At 44.0% G+C, this 16,243-nt stretch overlaps 1 protein-coding gene across 8 annotated transcripts in view; it reads right to left on the reverse strand.

The window, feature by feature from the left end:
• L3MBTL3 (L3MBTL histone methyl-lysine binding protein 3) overlaps nt 1-15,961 on the reverse strand; it is a 78,973-nt gene extending 63,012 nt beyond the window's left edge. For 4 of the 8 annotated variants that reach the window (XM_066179196.1, XM_066179201.1, XM_066179199.1 and 1 more), the window contains exons 1-2: nt 15,858-15,961; nt 5,855-5,966 (exon numbers count right to left, since the gene is read on the reverse strand). In XM_066179196.1, coding sequence (XP_066035293.1) covers nt 5,855-5,966; nt 15,858-15,934 — 189 coding nt within the window. In that variant the 5' untranslated portion in view covers nt 15,935-15,961. Of the gene's footprint in view, nt 1-5,854; nt 5,967-13,752; nt 13,911-14,471; nt 14,604-15,767; nt 15,831-15,857 lie in introns of those variants that run through there. The other 4 variants (XM_066179198.1, XM_066179204.1, XM_066179197.1 and 1 more) reach the window with 4 other exon arrangements.
• Nucleotides 15,962-16,243: the final 282 nt, after the last annotated feature.

Consider the following 16,243-nt stretch of genomic DNA (forward strand, 5'->3'; position numbering starts at 1 on the left):
TGTGATCACTTAAGGGAAGACTACCACGAATACACATGAAGTAACCCAAATAAAGACCCAAAGGCAAACCTAAATCCAACATTTCTTGCCTTTGCAGTTTTAACAATTTTAATCGTGAAATTTCCTTTTTTGGTCTTTTTTTTCTTTACATAAGGCTCACTCATTTTATGACATTGCAAAGTTTTAACCAGAAATCTATGGCAATGAAGCAGAGCAAGAGCTAATTAATAACATTAGATCGCAACAGAGTAAAGTTAATTTCATGTGCAAAGGACCAGGCCACTAGGTAGATCTGCTGGAGCTCACACATTGTCAGAGAAAGTCCCCATCTACCTTGCTTTTTGCTCCCTATGCTACTCCTTACCACCTTTCCTGAAGGGAATCCATCTTCTCTCTGGAGCAGCACCCTCCCAGTGCTGGCAGTGATTTAACCAGGTACCAGTAACTGATGTTTCCCACGGACACCACTCTCATGGACTCCCTCCCCCTGCCTTTTCGGATTCCAAGGGCAGCACATGCTGCCATGAGAGAACAGAAACAGCTTTGCACTAAAGAAGCACTGGGCGAAGTTATCGCCTGAGACATAACCGATGTTTCCATAACAATGTGAGAAAATGAGTTGCTCTAAAATCAATTCATTATCTCAGGCAAGCTTGAACGCAATTGCAGAACAGGCAGGTGGAAGGATGTACCTTCCACTTACTGCCTTGAGGTGCTGCACCCCTGCCTTCAGAAACACAGCAATCCAAATCACTCTTACCTTCCATACAGCACTGCTGGAAACACCAAACACCACTCACTGGCCATTACTCCACCACTGAGTTCCACTACTCTGGTTTCCTACAAAATTTGCTGCCCAACTTTATTTGCAGGTTAATTTCTTCATCATCAAATTTTAATTTTTTTTCTTTGTGTTCAAGCATAATTTGCAAGCTGGAAATAACTAAAATTCTGTCCACGCAGTTTATAACTGCTCACTTTCCAAACACAGCACTAGAAAAGGCATTAAGAAGTACTTCATAAACTTCTGTCACTTGCAGTAGGAAGTGACTGTAAATTATTACAGCTTTTCCAATTTAATGAGTATATTTAAATCTTGAAGCCATGGTGTTACTGTGTGCACTCAGCACAGAGATTTACAAAAAAAAAAAAAGAGAAAAAAAGAGAAAAAAGAGGAGCATTTCACATTTACATTCACACCATGCAGAGTAACTGGTAAGCACTGATGTTTTTCAGATGAGCATACATTACTTTGCCTGCCACATGAAGGCATTCTGTAATTTGTAAACTATTTTAAATTCTACTGGAATTCAAGTTTTCTGTTTTATTTAAACATCTTGAAAGAACTAATATACAATGCTAAAATTTTTGTTCACAGTCTTCAGTGCATCATACTGTACAATTTTTAATTCTGCCTATTCCCTGTGTAATTTGAAATTCTAGCATTTTCCACAACTACTCACTACTTATCTGTCACACAGCATGTTCAAAGCAGTGTTCAAGGAGTGTTAACTATTTTTGCTGAAGATCTTTTTAACAAAATCTGTATAAGAAAGAATTTTCACAACCTTCTCCAACTACAAGTGACAAAACCCTAACAATTAACAGTGCCCTAAGTCATAGGAAAAGAACATTTTCGGCATTTTACTGGTAAAGAAACAGATGCAGGAATAAGAGACTGTGACATGGCTGAGAATGGAAGCTTGGTATCTGATTTGGCTCCCTCATTATGATTAGACTGGGAAGTGAGAGTCCCCTGGTGCAGCCCACCTCACTGAAGTCTGGCAGGCATGAAGCTGCCTACAAGACTTCCTAACAAAAACAATTAATCCAAGTATCTATTCCTGATTTAGATGTTCCTCTGTACCATAAGAAAAGTTAGATTTAAGAAATCATAAGAGAACACTGAGAAAAGTTATTTTTAAATGTTTCAAAAACATTCTGCTCTACTTACAATAGTGTTTACCAACTTTTCATCATTCAGGAACTCATATTCACAAAAATGAAGTGGTTCTAAAAAGAATGGCTGCTCATATATACTTGCCTGATAACCCCAGGCTGGATTTTAATAAAGCACACAAGCAAAGAGTTTTCTTAAAATGCGCATACGTTAAAATAAGCATGACCCTTCATCATGTAAGCAGTAAAGACAAGCAAATGCTATATGATTTATACAACTAAAAATAAGGACTTCAATTAGGTAACTCCCTAAAATGTCTATACTAAAAAGCAGCATTTCAATATTTTGGTATAGGCTTAACTTAATGTTAACATGCTGATACAATACAGTTTACCAAATCTGACTGTTCAATTTCCCCTGCCATTTTAGGAAAAGACTAAATGTGAGAATTTAAGCAATACATTGTCTACAATAGATATTTAAGCTATTGCTTATTATTTGTTATAAAATGCCTCAGACACTCTAATCTATTACCAAGATGTAAAAATAGAACATTTGCGTTTAAATATCTTGCTCTTACAGTGTTTTCACCAGATTTTTCAAACGCATTTCAATGTAAATACATGACAATGATTTGATACCTTTAGTGGAACAAGTCTATTACAATTTTTAAAAGACACACACAGGCTTACAATAAGTAACTGCTACATAAGGTCATTTTCTTTAGGTTCAGGACACAATAGTAGAACACTGTGATCAAGAGAGTTCAGGTAAATAATCCTCATCAACCTATTCTGAGAATTCCACAAAGAGCATAACATATCTTCCATGATCACATTTACAATTTCAAATGATTAGTCATCCTTTTAACAATCACTGTTTAGAAGCAGTCCTGAAATATGAGTGGTTACAATTATCATAAAAGCTTAAATGTCCTCACTATTTTAACTGCTCAAATTGTTTCGGTATCCATCTGAACACCTAGTCTCTCACTGAATCTTGATGTTCCCCAGTACAATGACCTTCTTGGGCTAATTCTGCATTGTTAGAAAATATTCTTCCTTCAGTCAGATTTAAAATGGCTCAATTTCAATTTCATCCCTTTCATCCCTTCAGCCCTTGCTTTTATATTTAACAAAATGCAAACAAGCAAACAAACCCAAATAATAACCCAAAAGGGGTGAAAATAATAACCCAAAATCCAAAAAGGTTATAACAACCAAATAATAACCCAAAAAGGAGCTGCCTGGCCAATACTCTGCATATTTCACCATTCTGGGTAGACTACTACTGCATCTCTGAATGCATGTCCCCTAATGCTTGGAACCAAAGAAAGAATCTCTGTCCAAAAATCAAATATGTTTGTACCCATATTAAAATAAATAATTTTTAAAAGTCCAAAGAGCAGCCTTAAAATTAAGCTCATGCTTTCCTGAAAAGGACATAGTGAAGAGTCTTCTACATGATTTCTTGGAAGTTACCCTGAGTTACCTCCCAGTTTCCTTTCCTCACTTTACATGGAAACTTTCCCATTCTTCTACTTATTAGCGACTCAAACTTCACTTCAGTTTTGTTCAACATAGGGTAACCACAACTGAAAAAAACCACAAATCAGCAATTTATATGAGATTATTACATTTTCCTTCACTGTTCCCTTTTGTATTGCTCAAGTATTGCAGTACTATGGTTCCCTTCAAGACAATGTTGCATATTAAAATAGAAAGAAATTTTATAAGCCTGGACTTAAAAACACAGAACTGTTCAGGGATGTGGAAGCTCATCACAGCCTTGGCTATCATCATTACCATGAGATGATGAAGTTTGAAAGAAGCCAGAGAAACAAATAATGAAACAGCAGCACTGGACTTCAGAAGAGGCATGTTGGCTTGTTCAGAGATCTGCTTGGCAGGATCATACAGGAGACTGAATTAAAGCGTAAACAGGCCTGGGAAATCTGTCTCTCTCTCTAAGGACTTCACACCATGAGAATGAGGCATGTCAATGTGCAAGAAGTTAAGCAAATGTGGATGAAGGCCAACATGAATGAACCAGGGACTCCTTAGTTCAAAAAGGAAAAGGGGGTAAGCAGAACATGGAAAAGAAACCTTCATAGACAAGGTATATAGTGATATTGCTGGAGTGTACAGTCATGGAATTAGGAAATCCAAAACTCTGCCAGAGAATAAACTAGTAAAGGCAATAAGAAAGGAAAAGCAGGAAAAGCAAACTATGGAATTGGAAGGAATGGCTAATGAACTGAAGGGCAGGCTTGCTGTTCAGATAGACCTCAATAAGCTGAAGAAGATGGGCTAACAAGATGCTGTGAAGGTCCACCAAGGCAGGTGCTAGACCCTGCACCTGGAACAGAGCATCTCCAGGCACTAGATCAGACCAGGGGCTGACTGGCTGAGAGCAGCTCTGCAGAACACCTGGGAGAGGAACATGAAGTAGCAACCTGCCCTGGCAGCAAAGGTGGCAGGAGCACCCCAGGCTGCCTAAGCAAGAGGGCAGCCAGCAGGACAGGGGAACACACCATTCTCCTCCAGTGAATACTGATGAGAGCATATGCAGGCTGCTGTAGAAAGTAGCCTTTCTTCTACTACTCACACACTGCAGCAAGTCCACCAAACTAGGCACAGGCCGTGGCAGATGACATGCAAGAAGCTGAGTGAATCCATTTGCTCAGTCTTAAGGACAGAAGGAGAGAATTTACTGCTGTCTTCCAGCAGTTAATGGGAGGATATAGAGGGGATGGAGCCAGGTTCTTCTCAGATGTGTGCAGAACAAGGACAAGAGGCAGCAGGCATAAGCTACAAAAAGAGAAATTTCCACAAAGCAGCCATAAAAGGAAAGAATTACTATGAGTGTAGACAAATGCTGGAACAAGTTTCCCAGAGAGACTGTGGTATCTCCAGCCCTGCAGATAACCAAATCCTGAGCAACCTGATCTAAGCTGCCCTGAGGTCTGGGGTACTCAGTCTGGGTGGCAAAGAAAATTATTCTGCAAATTTATTCAAGTGCTGTGTGACTAAAAGTAAAAATTCAAGCAAACCCACAAAACAAACAAACAAACAACCTAAACACCAACACAAAAACACATTCACAACATGTATGTCCGAAACTTCAAACATTTCTTGAATTTTTACCTCAACAACAGAAATCCTATCAGGCACCAAAAGATAAAAAGTTGTTTTAAATGCCACACATTTTCTTGTGAGATTCCTTTCAAACAATAAACTAAGAGCAAAACATGTTAGTTTGAATTATATGAAAATATTGACTTTAATCAAGAGGAAATAGGTACAAGACAGCCTCTAGTATCAAAATTGCAAGCACAGCATAGGACACCTTCTGACAACAGTAAAAAGTATGAGATAAATAAAAAGAAACTGAAAACAAGAGTTATGATTTACTTCAGGAAACTCAACCAGTGTGAAAAATGTAAGCAAAATTACTACTCCAATATTATTCAAATTTCTAAACTGCAAGCAGCTCAGAAGCACTCACATTATTCTTCTTCCTAGGCACCCACATGACAAAAGCACAGCAAAAATAAACTACTTTTAGAAATAAAAAGACCTAAGAATGTAACATCGTGAGAGTCAATGACAGTATGAAAATTCTTAGTGATACAGTAATATTATGCTCTGAGTGGACTGTATTTTCACACTTTTGAGATTTCTTTGGGATTTTGTGCATTTGATTAATTCTGTCTGTATAGTGAGGCAGTGTTAATTTATGCCTTCCTACGGGGATGACGGCTGTCTGAGCCAGCACCATAAACTGAATCAAGAAACTCCAGAACTAAAACCTAACAGGCTACAGTCTCTTAACTCAGAACTGTAGATTCATGTTTTATTCATAAAAGGAGATACCTACACATCAGCTTTTCAAATGCATTCTTTTGTCATTTAACATTTTTATTTCATTTATTGAAAAATTTACAAATCTTACCTTTAGGTCACTTCCTGGCAAAGTACCTATGCCATCCTTCCAGTCCATTGCACTAAATACATCAAACTCCTGACCATTTCCACTAGAGGCAGATTCATTCATGATGCATGTACTACAAAAAAACCGAACAAACAAACAAACAAGTTACCTCAAAATTCTGTAAGTGGTTTAATGCTTATATCACCAGATATTTCTTCTAATGCATTTCAGAGATTTATATCAAATGCCTCCCTTAGCACACTGGCAACGTGGACAACTGCTGACAAGGATGATAATATTCATGATGTAATAAAAGTAGGGGGAATTCTTTCTAAAACTTTGAAAATAATACCTGTTTCACACACTAGGAGGCAATGGGGCTGTACTGGAGAGAAAAGAAAAATTTCAAACTGCAAATAAATTGACATGAGGAAAACATGTCAAGTACGCTTTAAAACATCTGTTTTAAGAAAGGCAAGGCATGAGTGCATGCCTTTAATAAATACATTAAACACTGATTAACTGAACTGCATTTCCGTAATATTGGAGAGCATGCTGATGTGAATGCTTTACCCAAGTTCAAATTAAAATTTCAAAATTAATTTGAAACTGTCAGTTTCCTGTCCAACTCAGAACATTTGAATATTCTTTATCTGTTTCCATACAGTTTCAGTAAATTTTGAATTGCATTTGTTAAAACTTATTCCATGTAGAGAAGCATATAAACACACCAGAGAAACTGACTGCTTTGTAAGACTTGACTTTACTGGATTCCTCCATTTCAGAACAGTGAATGCAGAGAGGATAATATTTATCTTCAGAAACAGTGCATCTGGACATCCTTTTATGCGATAAAAAAATTGCACAAGCAACAGAAGTACATTGCACTTGACCCCTGGCTTCAGCTCACCACTTGTCAGTGCCACAAACACACCATCAGTGGCACTGAACTGCAAGTGTTTCTAGCAGCCAGTTGTGAGCACCACCAATTTCTTCCTTTCCACTTCTCACAAACTCAGAAATCTTTAAATCTGTGGCCTGGCACCTAACTTACTATTTGTTCCATGTGGAATCTGACTTATTAATTTTGTTTCTGAAGAACGGCTGCACTATTTCTAGCAGATGAAATAATTTGTGGCAAAAATTAGCTGTTATTGTTTGTGAACTATTAGCAAAACCTTACCGCTTTTGAAATTTGCACTTCCTGAACTTTTTGGAATGCAAACTCTCTGAACTTTCAGACGAACACTTTCTAAGCCTCATACCCTATCTCTGCAAACTTTTGCTGCAACTATCAATATTTGAAATTCAAATAGCTAGAGAACTTCCTCAAAGCTTAACCTTGTTTTCTAAAATCTAATTTCTAACTTAGGTCCCACTCTGAATCTGCAAATACTCTCTGGAGATCTTGACTTTTCACAAAAAAAAGCCTCCAACAAAACAAAATAAAAACAACAAACAACCCAAAAGGTGCTATTTGTTTACTCCAATAACAGAAAAAGATGCAAACCGAGCAGAAGTAAACTCAGGTCATCTAGAAACTTCTTATTAAAAAGTTGAGGAAAAAAACAATTCACTTAATTGCATGAAAAACAACTGAATTAACATTGTATTCAACAGGAAAATAGTATCAATCTCTAACATCACCACTACAGACATATACTAGTTTGGTTTGGGGTACACAATGCCGCTTTCATTTCTCCTTGGTTTCCTCTTTATTTCTGGCAGAAGTCTTTAAAATCCTGAGCAGCAGCTTACTCCATGAGCTCTTTCATTACACTACAGCAACTACACAGTTATCAAAAAGATAACAGGAGCTGGACCTCAGTCAGTATCCACTGCTAAGAGTAAAGCTTTTGCATTCCCCTTCATTTCATATGGTAGGCAGGGCTCACAGAAAGCTCTTTGAGAAAACTTCATGCTTTTCACAAGACAAGTTTTAAGTAAGAAGAACCAAATGATTCGATGTGTCTTCCCCACCTTTAGGTAATTCTCTGCAAGAAAGTATTGAATCCTGTAACAACAACGTACAAAAATTCAATTTAAAAAACATCAATAAATCTAAACAAATTCATTGCAAACTGAGAATTCCCCAAAGCCATAGATCTCATCTTTTAAAATCACTCCCAGGCAAAATCCACCATCCTACCTCAGGGCAAGCTCCCGCAACACAACTTGGGATTTCTGCTTGATCTGAGTACCAAGTACCACTGTACACCAATTCAAACAGGCTTGACCAAACTGCAGCACAGTGGCAGAGGCACAGGCCTTCCCTCAAAAACACAAGACCCAAGCTTCTCTAAGGAGTAGATTAGAAAAAAAATGGGATCTCTCCAGGCACCCAAGCAGTTTTAAGGACATGAAACATGCTGGTTCAAGCACGTTGGTGGAACAAGCTCCCCAGGATTAGCCTGGCTAAGCAAACACAAAGCTGCATTCTGCATTAACTGAAGTCTCTAAGTAATCTTAAATTATCATTCTATTTAGAGGACACTTCACTCAACCTTCCTGTGATTTATTACAGAAACTACGCTCCAATGATTTCTGCAGAAGGTATGACAGAAGTCAGGAAAAGACCTGGAAGGCTGTGGAGAAATGCTTCCTCTCAGCAGCTGCTGTACCACAGAGCAAGGAGCATTGGACAGCATAGCTGCTCCATCAGATGCCGTCATCTCCCATAGTGCCACTTTCATTACAGACACGAAAATTACATGGAGGGTGGGAAATCGAGAGTCTAGCCTACTTAGGCAGGGAGTAAACCAAGAAAGGTGATGAAAAACTGGTAACAGAAATGTTCAGGGCATACTTGTCTCAAAAAAAACATACAAATTCTGACTTAATTGCAAGTAAGAAACTTTCCTCAGGTAACAAACAGCAATAATGATACATTCTGAAGATGTCTAAAGACATTCATTATTATTTTTCTTTTGCAATTAGCTCAAAGTCAAAGGCACAATCTGTATACCTTTCACATTCTGCAGCCTTCAGAAGCGTTCTTGGTGAGAACGAAAAGGTCACAAGGTAACAAAGATAGAAATTAACTTACAAAAAGGAATCACTTGTAACAAAATATCTGTTTCCAGCTTTACTGAGTTTGAACAGATGAAAGATAGGCCTATACCCCTCTCCTAATGACAGTAAGAAACAAGATACAGACCAATAAAATTGTTACAGCACTGAGGTACTAAAAAAGGAAGAACTCATCGCAATAGTTACATCTAAATCTCAGAACAAAGAAAACTAAAGAATGTCTTATCTACTCCTTTAATTTTTTGTTTTTAAAGCTCTGATGTAGTTCTTTGAACTAGTATAACTCCTTCTATAATGATTTCATCGGGTATCATTTCTGCTGCTGCACTGCCACAGAAGTGGTAAAAGTACTAGATGAATAAGGGGCCTGTCAGTGAATGCCATCTGATGTGAAGGAAAGGACATAACAGTAAGAACTTGGAGCAGTCATCTTCTGAAAGCATCTCTAAAATCTGCCTTTAGGGATGTAACTTTCTCAATCCTCACAGCCATAAGAGAAGTGTGCTGCACATTAATATTTCAACAATACCTTTGTTTCAGACATATGTAAAGTCATTAAAATAAACAAGCATGTTAAATAAGATTAAGACACGTCCTTTAGAAAAACCTTCATTTTTACCAACAGGTTCAATGATAAATGAGTACCTCACAGAGGAGATACTTACTGAGAATAACAGCACTAAAAATTAGATAGTTTCATCTGGTAAGAGACTGTCTAAAGATATAAAGCAAAGAAGCAGGACAGAATATGCCAATTAGACTTACAAGGAGTTTTTGAAGTAATTACAGGGTTACATAGTGAATACATCAGAAAGTAGTAATAGGAGTCTTTCTTCCAGTCAGTGCTTTAAAAACCTATCTGACCTCTACCCGAATTTTTAACATCTAAGACACTAACCGTGAAATGCCCGTATGATTTCTAACCATTGGGGTCAACTCAATACTGGTCACTGGGCAGCAGAGACAGAGCTCAGCAGTAAAAGCCACCAATCATCATTGCCAGACTGGCATAACATGTCTGCAGTAATTTGTCATTTCTTCTTATGCACCTCTGTGTATTTTTATTTGTATTTTTGAGGATTTCTGTAGCTACCATGACAAGACAGCCCAGCAGATTCGCCCCATACTGATCCACTCCCCAGCTGATAGCTCCTATGAGGAGACCCAAAACTGGGAACACAGACCAAGGGGAGGTCACAGCAAGTGACATTAAGAGAGAGTTCCAAGGGAAAAAGAGATCCCGAGGGAGAATATCCTTCTACAGGCAAGCCATGGTCCCTCATCCCCACTGGACTGGGTGAGCATCGATGGATGCTCAGAAGCAAAGACAACAGGTTAGAGTTTTTGTCCTAATATTGCATAATTTTTCTTTGGACATCTCCAAGGCTGCTTGGTGTAGCACCCATGAGCTCAAAGGACACATTTTCCCATGCCCAGTAAATATGGAAAACAAAGTGGATCTGAAGGGAACAAATCAGCGTACCAGAGCTGCAAATACACCAACTTCTAGACACCAGGGACAACTGGATACTCAGCTTAGTTTTATTTAACACGTAAGAATGTGAATATTACCAGCACTGACTTGTTACACTCCCAAAGCCACATGAAGCAGAATTACTCTTTACAGTGTAAGCTCTGTCTGATATTTGACAACAGTAGTAAGTTTGAGCTTCATGATAGCAAAAGCAAAGCCCATTGACTGTAAAGCCACTGGGGTGAGCCTTGCTTCTCTCTTCACAGTCCTCTCTTTGAGTTGGGCACACCTCACACTCGCCTCTTACTCAGCCTTCATATTTTTGCGCCAGACTTCACTTACAGAAAAACAACCACAACAGGAACAGTGCAGGAAATGGTAAAATTCTTTGATACTACACACCAAATTGTAATGTGTTTTTTCTTGTACCTGTTTGAAGGTTAAATTATTTTAATATTTAATTAAAGTAAGTATTTTCAGACACACATTTTCCTCAAAAATCTCATTTTTCATTGCTTGGAAACTACTTTACTAGTTCTGCTATGTTTCTATTCTTTGTGTTGAAAAGTTGTTTGAGTAAATTCCACCATTTTGCCTGTTACTTATGAAGTTAATTACAAGCAAGGTATTTTAACAATGAGATACATAGCTTTTTATGTATTCACAAAGGGACACAGCTTAAAATTCTTTGCCATTCAAAGGTTGTAACAGAAAAAGGACCAGAGTTCCTATTGATGATGTCAACCCTAAGCATTATTTACTCTTATCTGTTGCTATTCTTCTGACTACTAGATGTTTCACGGCAACTGTGTATGTTCGTTCTTGCTTCCCAATATTTGGCTTTAAAGCTTTTTCCCCTACAGAAGAATCTAGCCACAAAAGCATTAAAAAATACTAAGAAGCCTGGGTCTGCACCAGTGCTTAAAGGAGGTTCATGCTGTCCTGATCTGAGTCTGGTCTCTGTCAGCAAGGTGACACAGTTATTGCTGTACCATTGCTAGAGACTGGGTAACAATTACACACAGACTTCATCTACAGCCTCATTTTCAAATATCTACAAGACACTACAACAACAATAGTTACCCAATACCAAAGCGATTCTGTCATCTAATGAAACTTACCACCGACAGCCTTTCCTTGTTTATAAACAGCCTGTACCTCACACTAGAAAAGTATTTCCTCTGCAAAGCTTTCATGTTCCGCTTATTTCTGTTATTGTCTGTGGAGGCCTGAGTAGAGATTTAACCAACTCAGAGAGTAAGAGTTGCATACAACAACTTTGAAATCCTGTGATTTAAAGTCCCTTAATTGTCTGAACCAATCACAGCAACTTACAAAAAGCTTCTCTGTTTATTTGTTCCTTCTTCCTTCCCCTATGCAGACACCACCAGCACCGAATCTTCACACCTCCTGTTCCAAATTATTTCCTACCCAAAGTTACTTCAGTATACATCTGAGCATCCCTTTTGTCTGACTCATGCCCTCCTCTTCCTCATCTGCCAGTTATTACCAGCTCCCATAAGCTCTGCTGTTCATAAACAATTAGTTCACCTTTTCTAGCTCCTAAACACACAGAGCAGGTTACTGCAATTATAGACTTTCCTTCCTCCCCCATTCATAAAGAGCTGCTGCATCTTCCATTGTGATGAGTAGTCCTACAACTGGAGCACTAACAAGCTATGACTACAGACATTCTATCACTTTCTTCAGTAAGCCTCATGCCAGCTCATCACTGATTCCTCACACCCATCACTCACAATCCATCATCCTCCTTACCAGCAGTATTAAAAAACAGACGAGAGCAAATTGAACAGCCCACAAAAACTCAACCACCTCACTTCACAGAACAGGTGATGCCAAATAAAACTCAACAAGTTAGAGGAAAAGAAGTCATCACAAGTTATTGATGCTTTTAAAGCAATATCCTAAGAGAAGTCAGTAAGCTGAAGGTGAAACATACACCACAAACTAAACCAGAGTTTATTACAGTTGCCCAAGTGACAACAAGCACCATCCCAGACGATTGCTTCAGTCACCTTCACTAGACCACCAGTTCATGAGACCAACCGGACCACAACCGAAGCCGCTGAAGTCTCACCGGGAAATAACGCCTACCCAGCACCACCCGGATAAGAGTGGAAAGCTTTGCTGCCTTCAGCCACTACTTTCCGGGAGTCTCCCTCTTACAGATGTTAATCAGAGAGACTTCTGGGAACGTGGTAACTTTCTTGGTAAAAAACACTGGTTCCTGAACAGCTTTAAGATTTGCACTAAGAAAGCTGTGTTACAATTCTGAGCACAGACTATTTCCTAAAATGACATAGGCTGAACTTTTTATATCATGAGCTTTATTTATGTTCACCACCTGATTTTTAGCACCCACGACTGAGCACCCATTCATGAGTAGAAACAGCAAAAAATGATCGGTCCAGTGCCACTCAACTACACGGAAGAAATAAAGAAAATAGAACAAAACTAAAAATGTTACTCCTGCTGCCTTTCGCTGTAAAGCTTTTACACCGCGCTGCTGAAGCACAGGTAATTAAAAGACACGGAAGAGACCGTGACCCTCACGGCCCGGGGGAGGCTGCCGCATCTCCAGGGGCCTCCTTGACGCACGCAGCGCTCCTCAAGCCCAAAAACCCCGGGGGCTCAAGCCGCGCTCTCGCGTGGGACAAGCGCCGCGGCCGCAGGGCGCGCCCCGCGCCGCTCCCGCGCAGCCCGTGTTCCCGGCGGGGCGCGGCGGCCCCGGCAGCGCCCGCCCGGAGCCGCCCGGGCCGCTCCCCGCCCGCTGCCCCTGCGCCCGGCGCGGCGGAGCGCGGCGGCGGCCGGAACGCTGCGGCGAGGCCCGGCGGGCGCGGCCGCCGCTCCCCGGCGCCGGCAGCCCGCGGCCTACCAGCAGAGGTCCCTCCTTGGCCAGTTTTGCGGCGTGTTTTTGCTGCACTTGAAACTTTCTGGAGAAAACCCGGGCTCAGGTCCGCGTCTTCCCCAGGCTCGGGCAGAGCCGCCGAGACAAAAGCGCCCGCCCGGCTCCTCGGGAGGAGCGCTCGGGGAAAGCGGTTCTCGAGTCTCTCTGATTCTCTCCCGAATTTGCCTTTTTTTCCTTCGCCCCCGCCCCGGGCAATTAAACAGAGCGGGGGAACAGTGCCCCCCTGCCCCGGCGAGGGGGCGGCGGTGGGGGCGAGCGCGGTGCCGGCGGGGGTGGGAGAGGAACTGGGTGTTAAGTGTTCCTGAGGAAGTTGCACAACGAGAGAGGGACTCTGCTTGTTTACCGGGTCCCTCGCTTTTTTTTTTTTTTTCCTTCCCACCCCCCTTTTGCCTCTCCCCCCTCCCCCCCCTCCCCTCCCCGGGACCGGGATCTGGGAAAAGGAGGTTGCCTCCGAGTGGAAAGGAAAAAAAATTAAAAAAATGTTACCTTCTCCTCCCTCCTCCCCTCCCCCAGCGCGGAGGAGAAGGAGGAGGAGGAGGGGGGCGAGCTCTCTTTTTTTTCTAGGGGGCTGCGGGGGCTCGCTCCTCGGCCGCTCGCAGCCGATCTCCGGGCATCTCTCGGCGGAGAAGTCACCCCTTCCCGCGGGAGGGGCCGGCACACGCCGCCTCCCCGGAGGGCTCGCCCCCGCCCGGCCCCGCAGCCGCCAGCGCCCGGCCCCGCGCTGCAACTTTTTCTCTCACGCTCTCGCGTGCGCCCGCTCCGACGGGGAGGGGGGAAAACCATGGGGGTGGGGAGCGGGCGCCGCTGCGGCCCCGACGCGGCGCCCCCCGCCCCGGGCGCCGCAGCCCCGGCAGCCTCTCCGAAGCCCCGGCCGGGGGCGGGCGGCCGCTCCGCGGGAGCGCCTTCCCGTCGGCCGCCGCTCCTTCCCCCCCCCGAAAGAAAAAAAAATCGCTTTCCGCCCCCCCCCGAAAAAACACCGCCCCACACGCGCTAGCGAGAACAAGTGTGCCTATATCCTGTTGTTATATGCACCGGCTGCGGAGACGGGGAGGGAGAGACGGGCGTGTGCGCGGGGGGCCGCTCCCCCACCCCGGCCGCACTTCAGGCGAGAGCGCGCAACTTAACAGAAAAGCCGCGTCCTATTCCCTGCCCCTGCCGGCCCCCCCGCGCTCCCTGCCCCCGTTGTCGGCAAAATACGCACTCACGTGTATGCGCGCTCACACACACCGCCGGCACCCCGGGGCCAGCCCCCGGCAGCCCCCCGAGGCCGGCCCGCGGAGCCGGCGGCGGTGACAGGCGCCGGCCCCCGCCGCCGCACGCAGCCCGAAGCGGGCAGGGGCCGTTCCCCCGCCGCCTCACATGTCTGCCGCAGCGAGCGCGGCGCACGCACCGCACAGAGGCAGGAACTGAGCACTCGAGCAAAAGACTTTTTTTTTTCGTCTCTTAAAAAAAAAAAAAAATTGCTACAAGCTTGCCTTTTTTTTTTTTTTTGTATGTGTATGTGTGTGCAAACTTTCCCCAAAATGGCGGAAATTGGGAGATGACTATATTTTAAATATCTCTCGCACACAATCACACAAAGTGCAGGAGCGACGGAAAATACAAACTCCGCTGCGCGCTGGTAGAGGCCTTCGCACACGGGGACCCACGGCACATTCAACCGGTATATCCCGGCAGCCGCCACCTCTCACCGCTTCCGACCAAAAACCCCTTTTTCGCACCCCTCTCCGCTGCGCATTGCCCCCTCGCAGCCCGCACTTCTCCCCGTCCTTCAGTCTGTACGAACAAAGAGCCGGGGCTGCAGAGGGGGGGCTCGGGTGGCAACGAGCCCCCTCCCTCCGCTCCGCTCCGCTCCCTCCCCGCCCGGCGCTCACACACACCCGTGCCCCCCCCCCCCACCTTCCCCCCGCCGCCCGGCCGCGGCACCCGCATCACATTGTTCCCAACAGCACGGCGGTGCCCCGTAAGTGTCATTAAATGGAGCCAACTGACAAGCTCATTGGTGGGGCAAGTCTGCAAAATGTCTCTCCCCTTCCCTTCCCCCTCCCTTCGGAACCCACCCCCCCCACCCCCCCCCCCCAAAAAAAAAGGCCCCCCCAAACACATTTCCACAGCTCCCTCCCCCGTGTATATATATATGTACATACACATACGTGCGTGCGTGCCTGTGTATGTATATAAATATACAGCGCATATATATATACATGTACTCCCTTCATGTGTTTGGGAAGAGAAAAAGAAATACCAGGCACCTCTCTCTTTCTTTTGTTCCTCTTTCACACTCGTACACTTATGATTTAGTGAGATCCCCGGTGCCCCGGCCGCTCCCCAGCCACTTGCGAGTCACTTGCCCACTTTACCCGGCATTAACTTCCATCCTTTCTGTTCGAGGTGGTCGGGGAGAAGCCCCCCTCCCCTTCCCCAGATACGTTTCGTAAGGGAGGGAGAGGAGGTGCGTCTCTCCCTTTATCTCTCGCGCTCTCTCTAACTTTCATCCTCACCTAGGGGGAAAATTAAAACCCGTCACCAGCCTTTGCCATCGCGGCTCCCTAAACGGCTTGCGGATCAGATCGGAACCCGCCGCTCCTTACCCCCCCAAATTCTCTCTTTCTCCGTCTCTCGAGTAGTCCTGACAAATATGGTCCAGGGCTGCGGGCACAGTGAGCATGCGCCCGCGGAGCCAGGGCTGGGGAAAGGGGAAACTGCCGCCGCCGCCGCCGCCGCGGCTCCTCTTCCTCCCTCGCCTGCGCTGCCGCTGCGCCCCGGCCGCTCGCAGCCGGCACCCGTCAGCCGGCACCGGCGGCGGGCATCGCCCTCGCCGAAAACGCGGCCGCCGACGAGGGCTCCGGCGGAGGTGCGTCCTCCCCCTGATTTACTGCCGACGCTGGAGGAATAATAAGGGGACTTGTGCAGCAGCCGCGCGCTATTTTGGGCGCTTTCAAAAATAACGCCTTATACTTTTCGCGGAGGGGGAGGT

The sequence above is a fragment of the Chamaea fasciata genome, unplaced genomic scaffold (assembly GCF_029207755.1).
Source record: "Chamaea fasciata isolate MVZ Bird 193981 ecotype frontalis unplaced genomic scaffold, bChaFas1.0.hap1 SCAF_3, whole genome shotgun sequence".
Classification (NCBI taxonomy): Eukaryota; Metazoa; Chordata; class Aves; order Passeriformes; family Sylviidae; genus Chamaea; species Chamaea fasciata.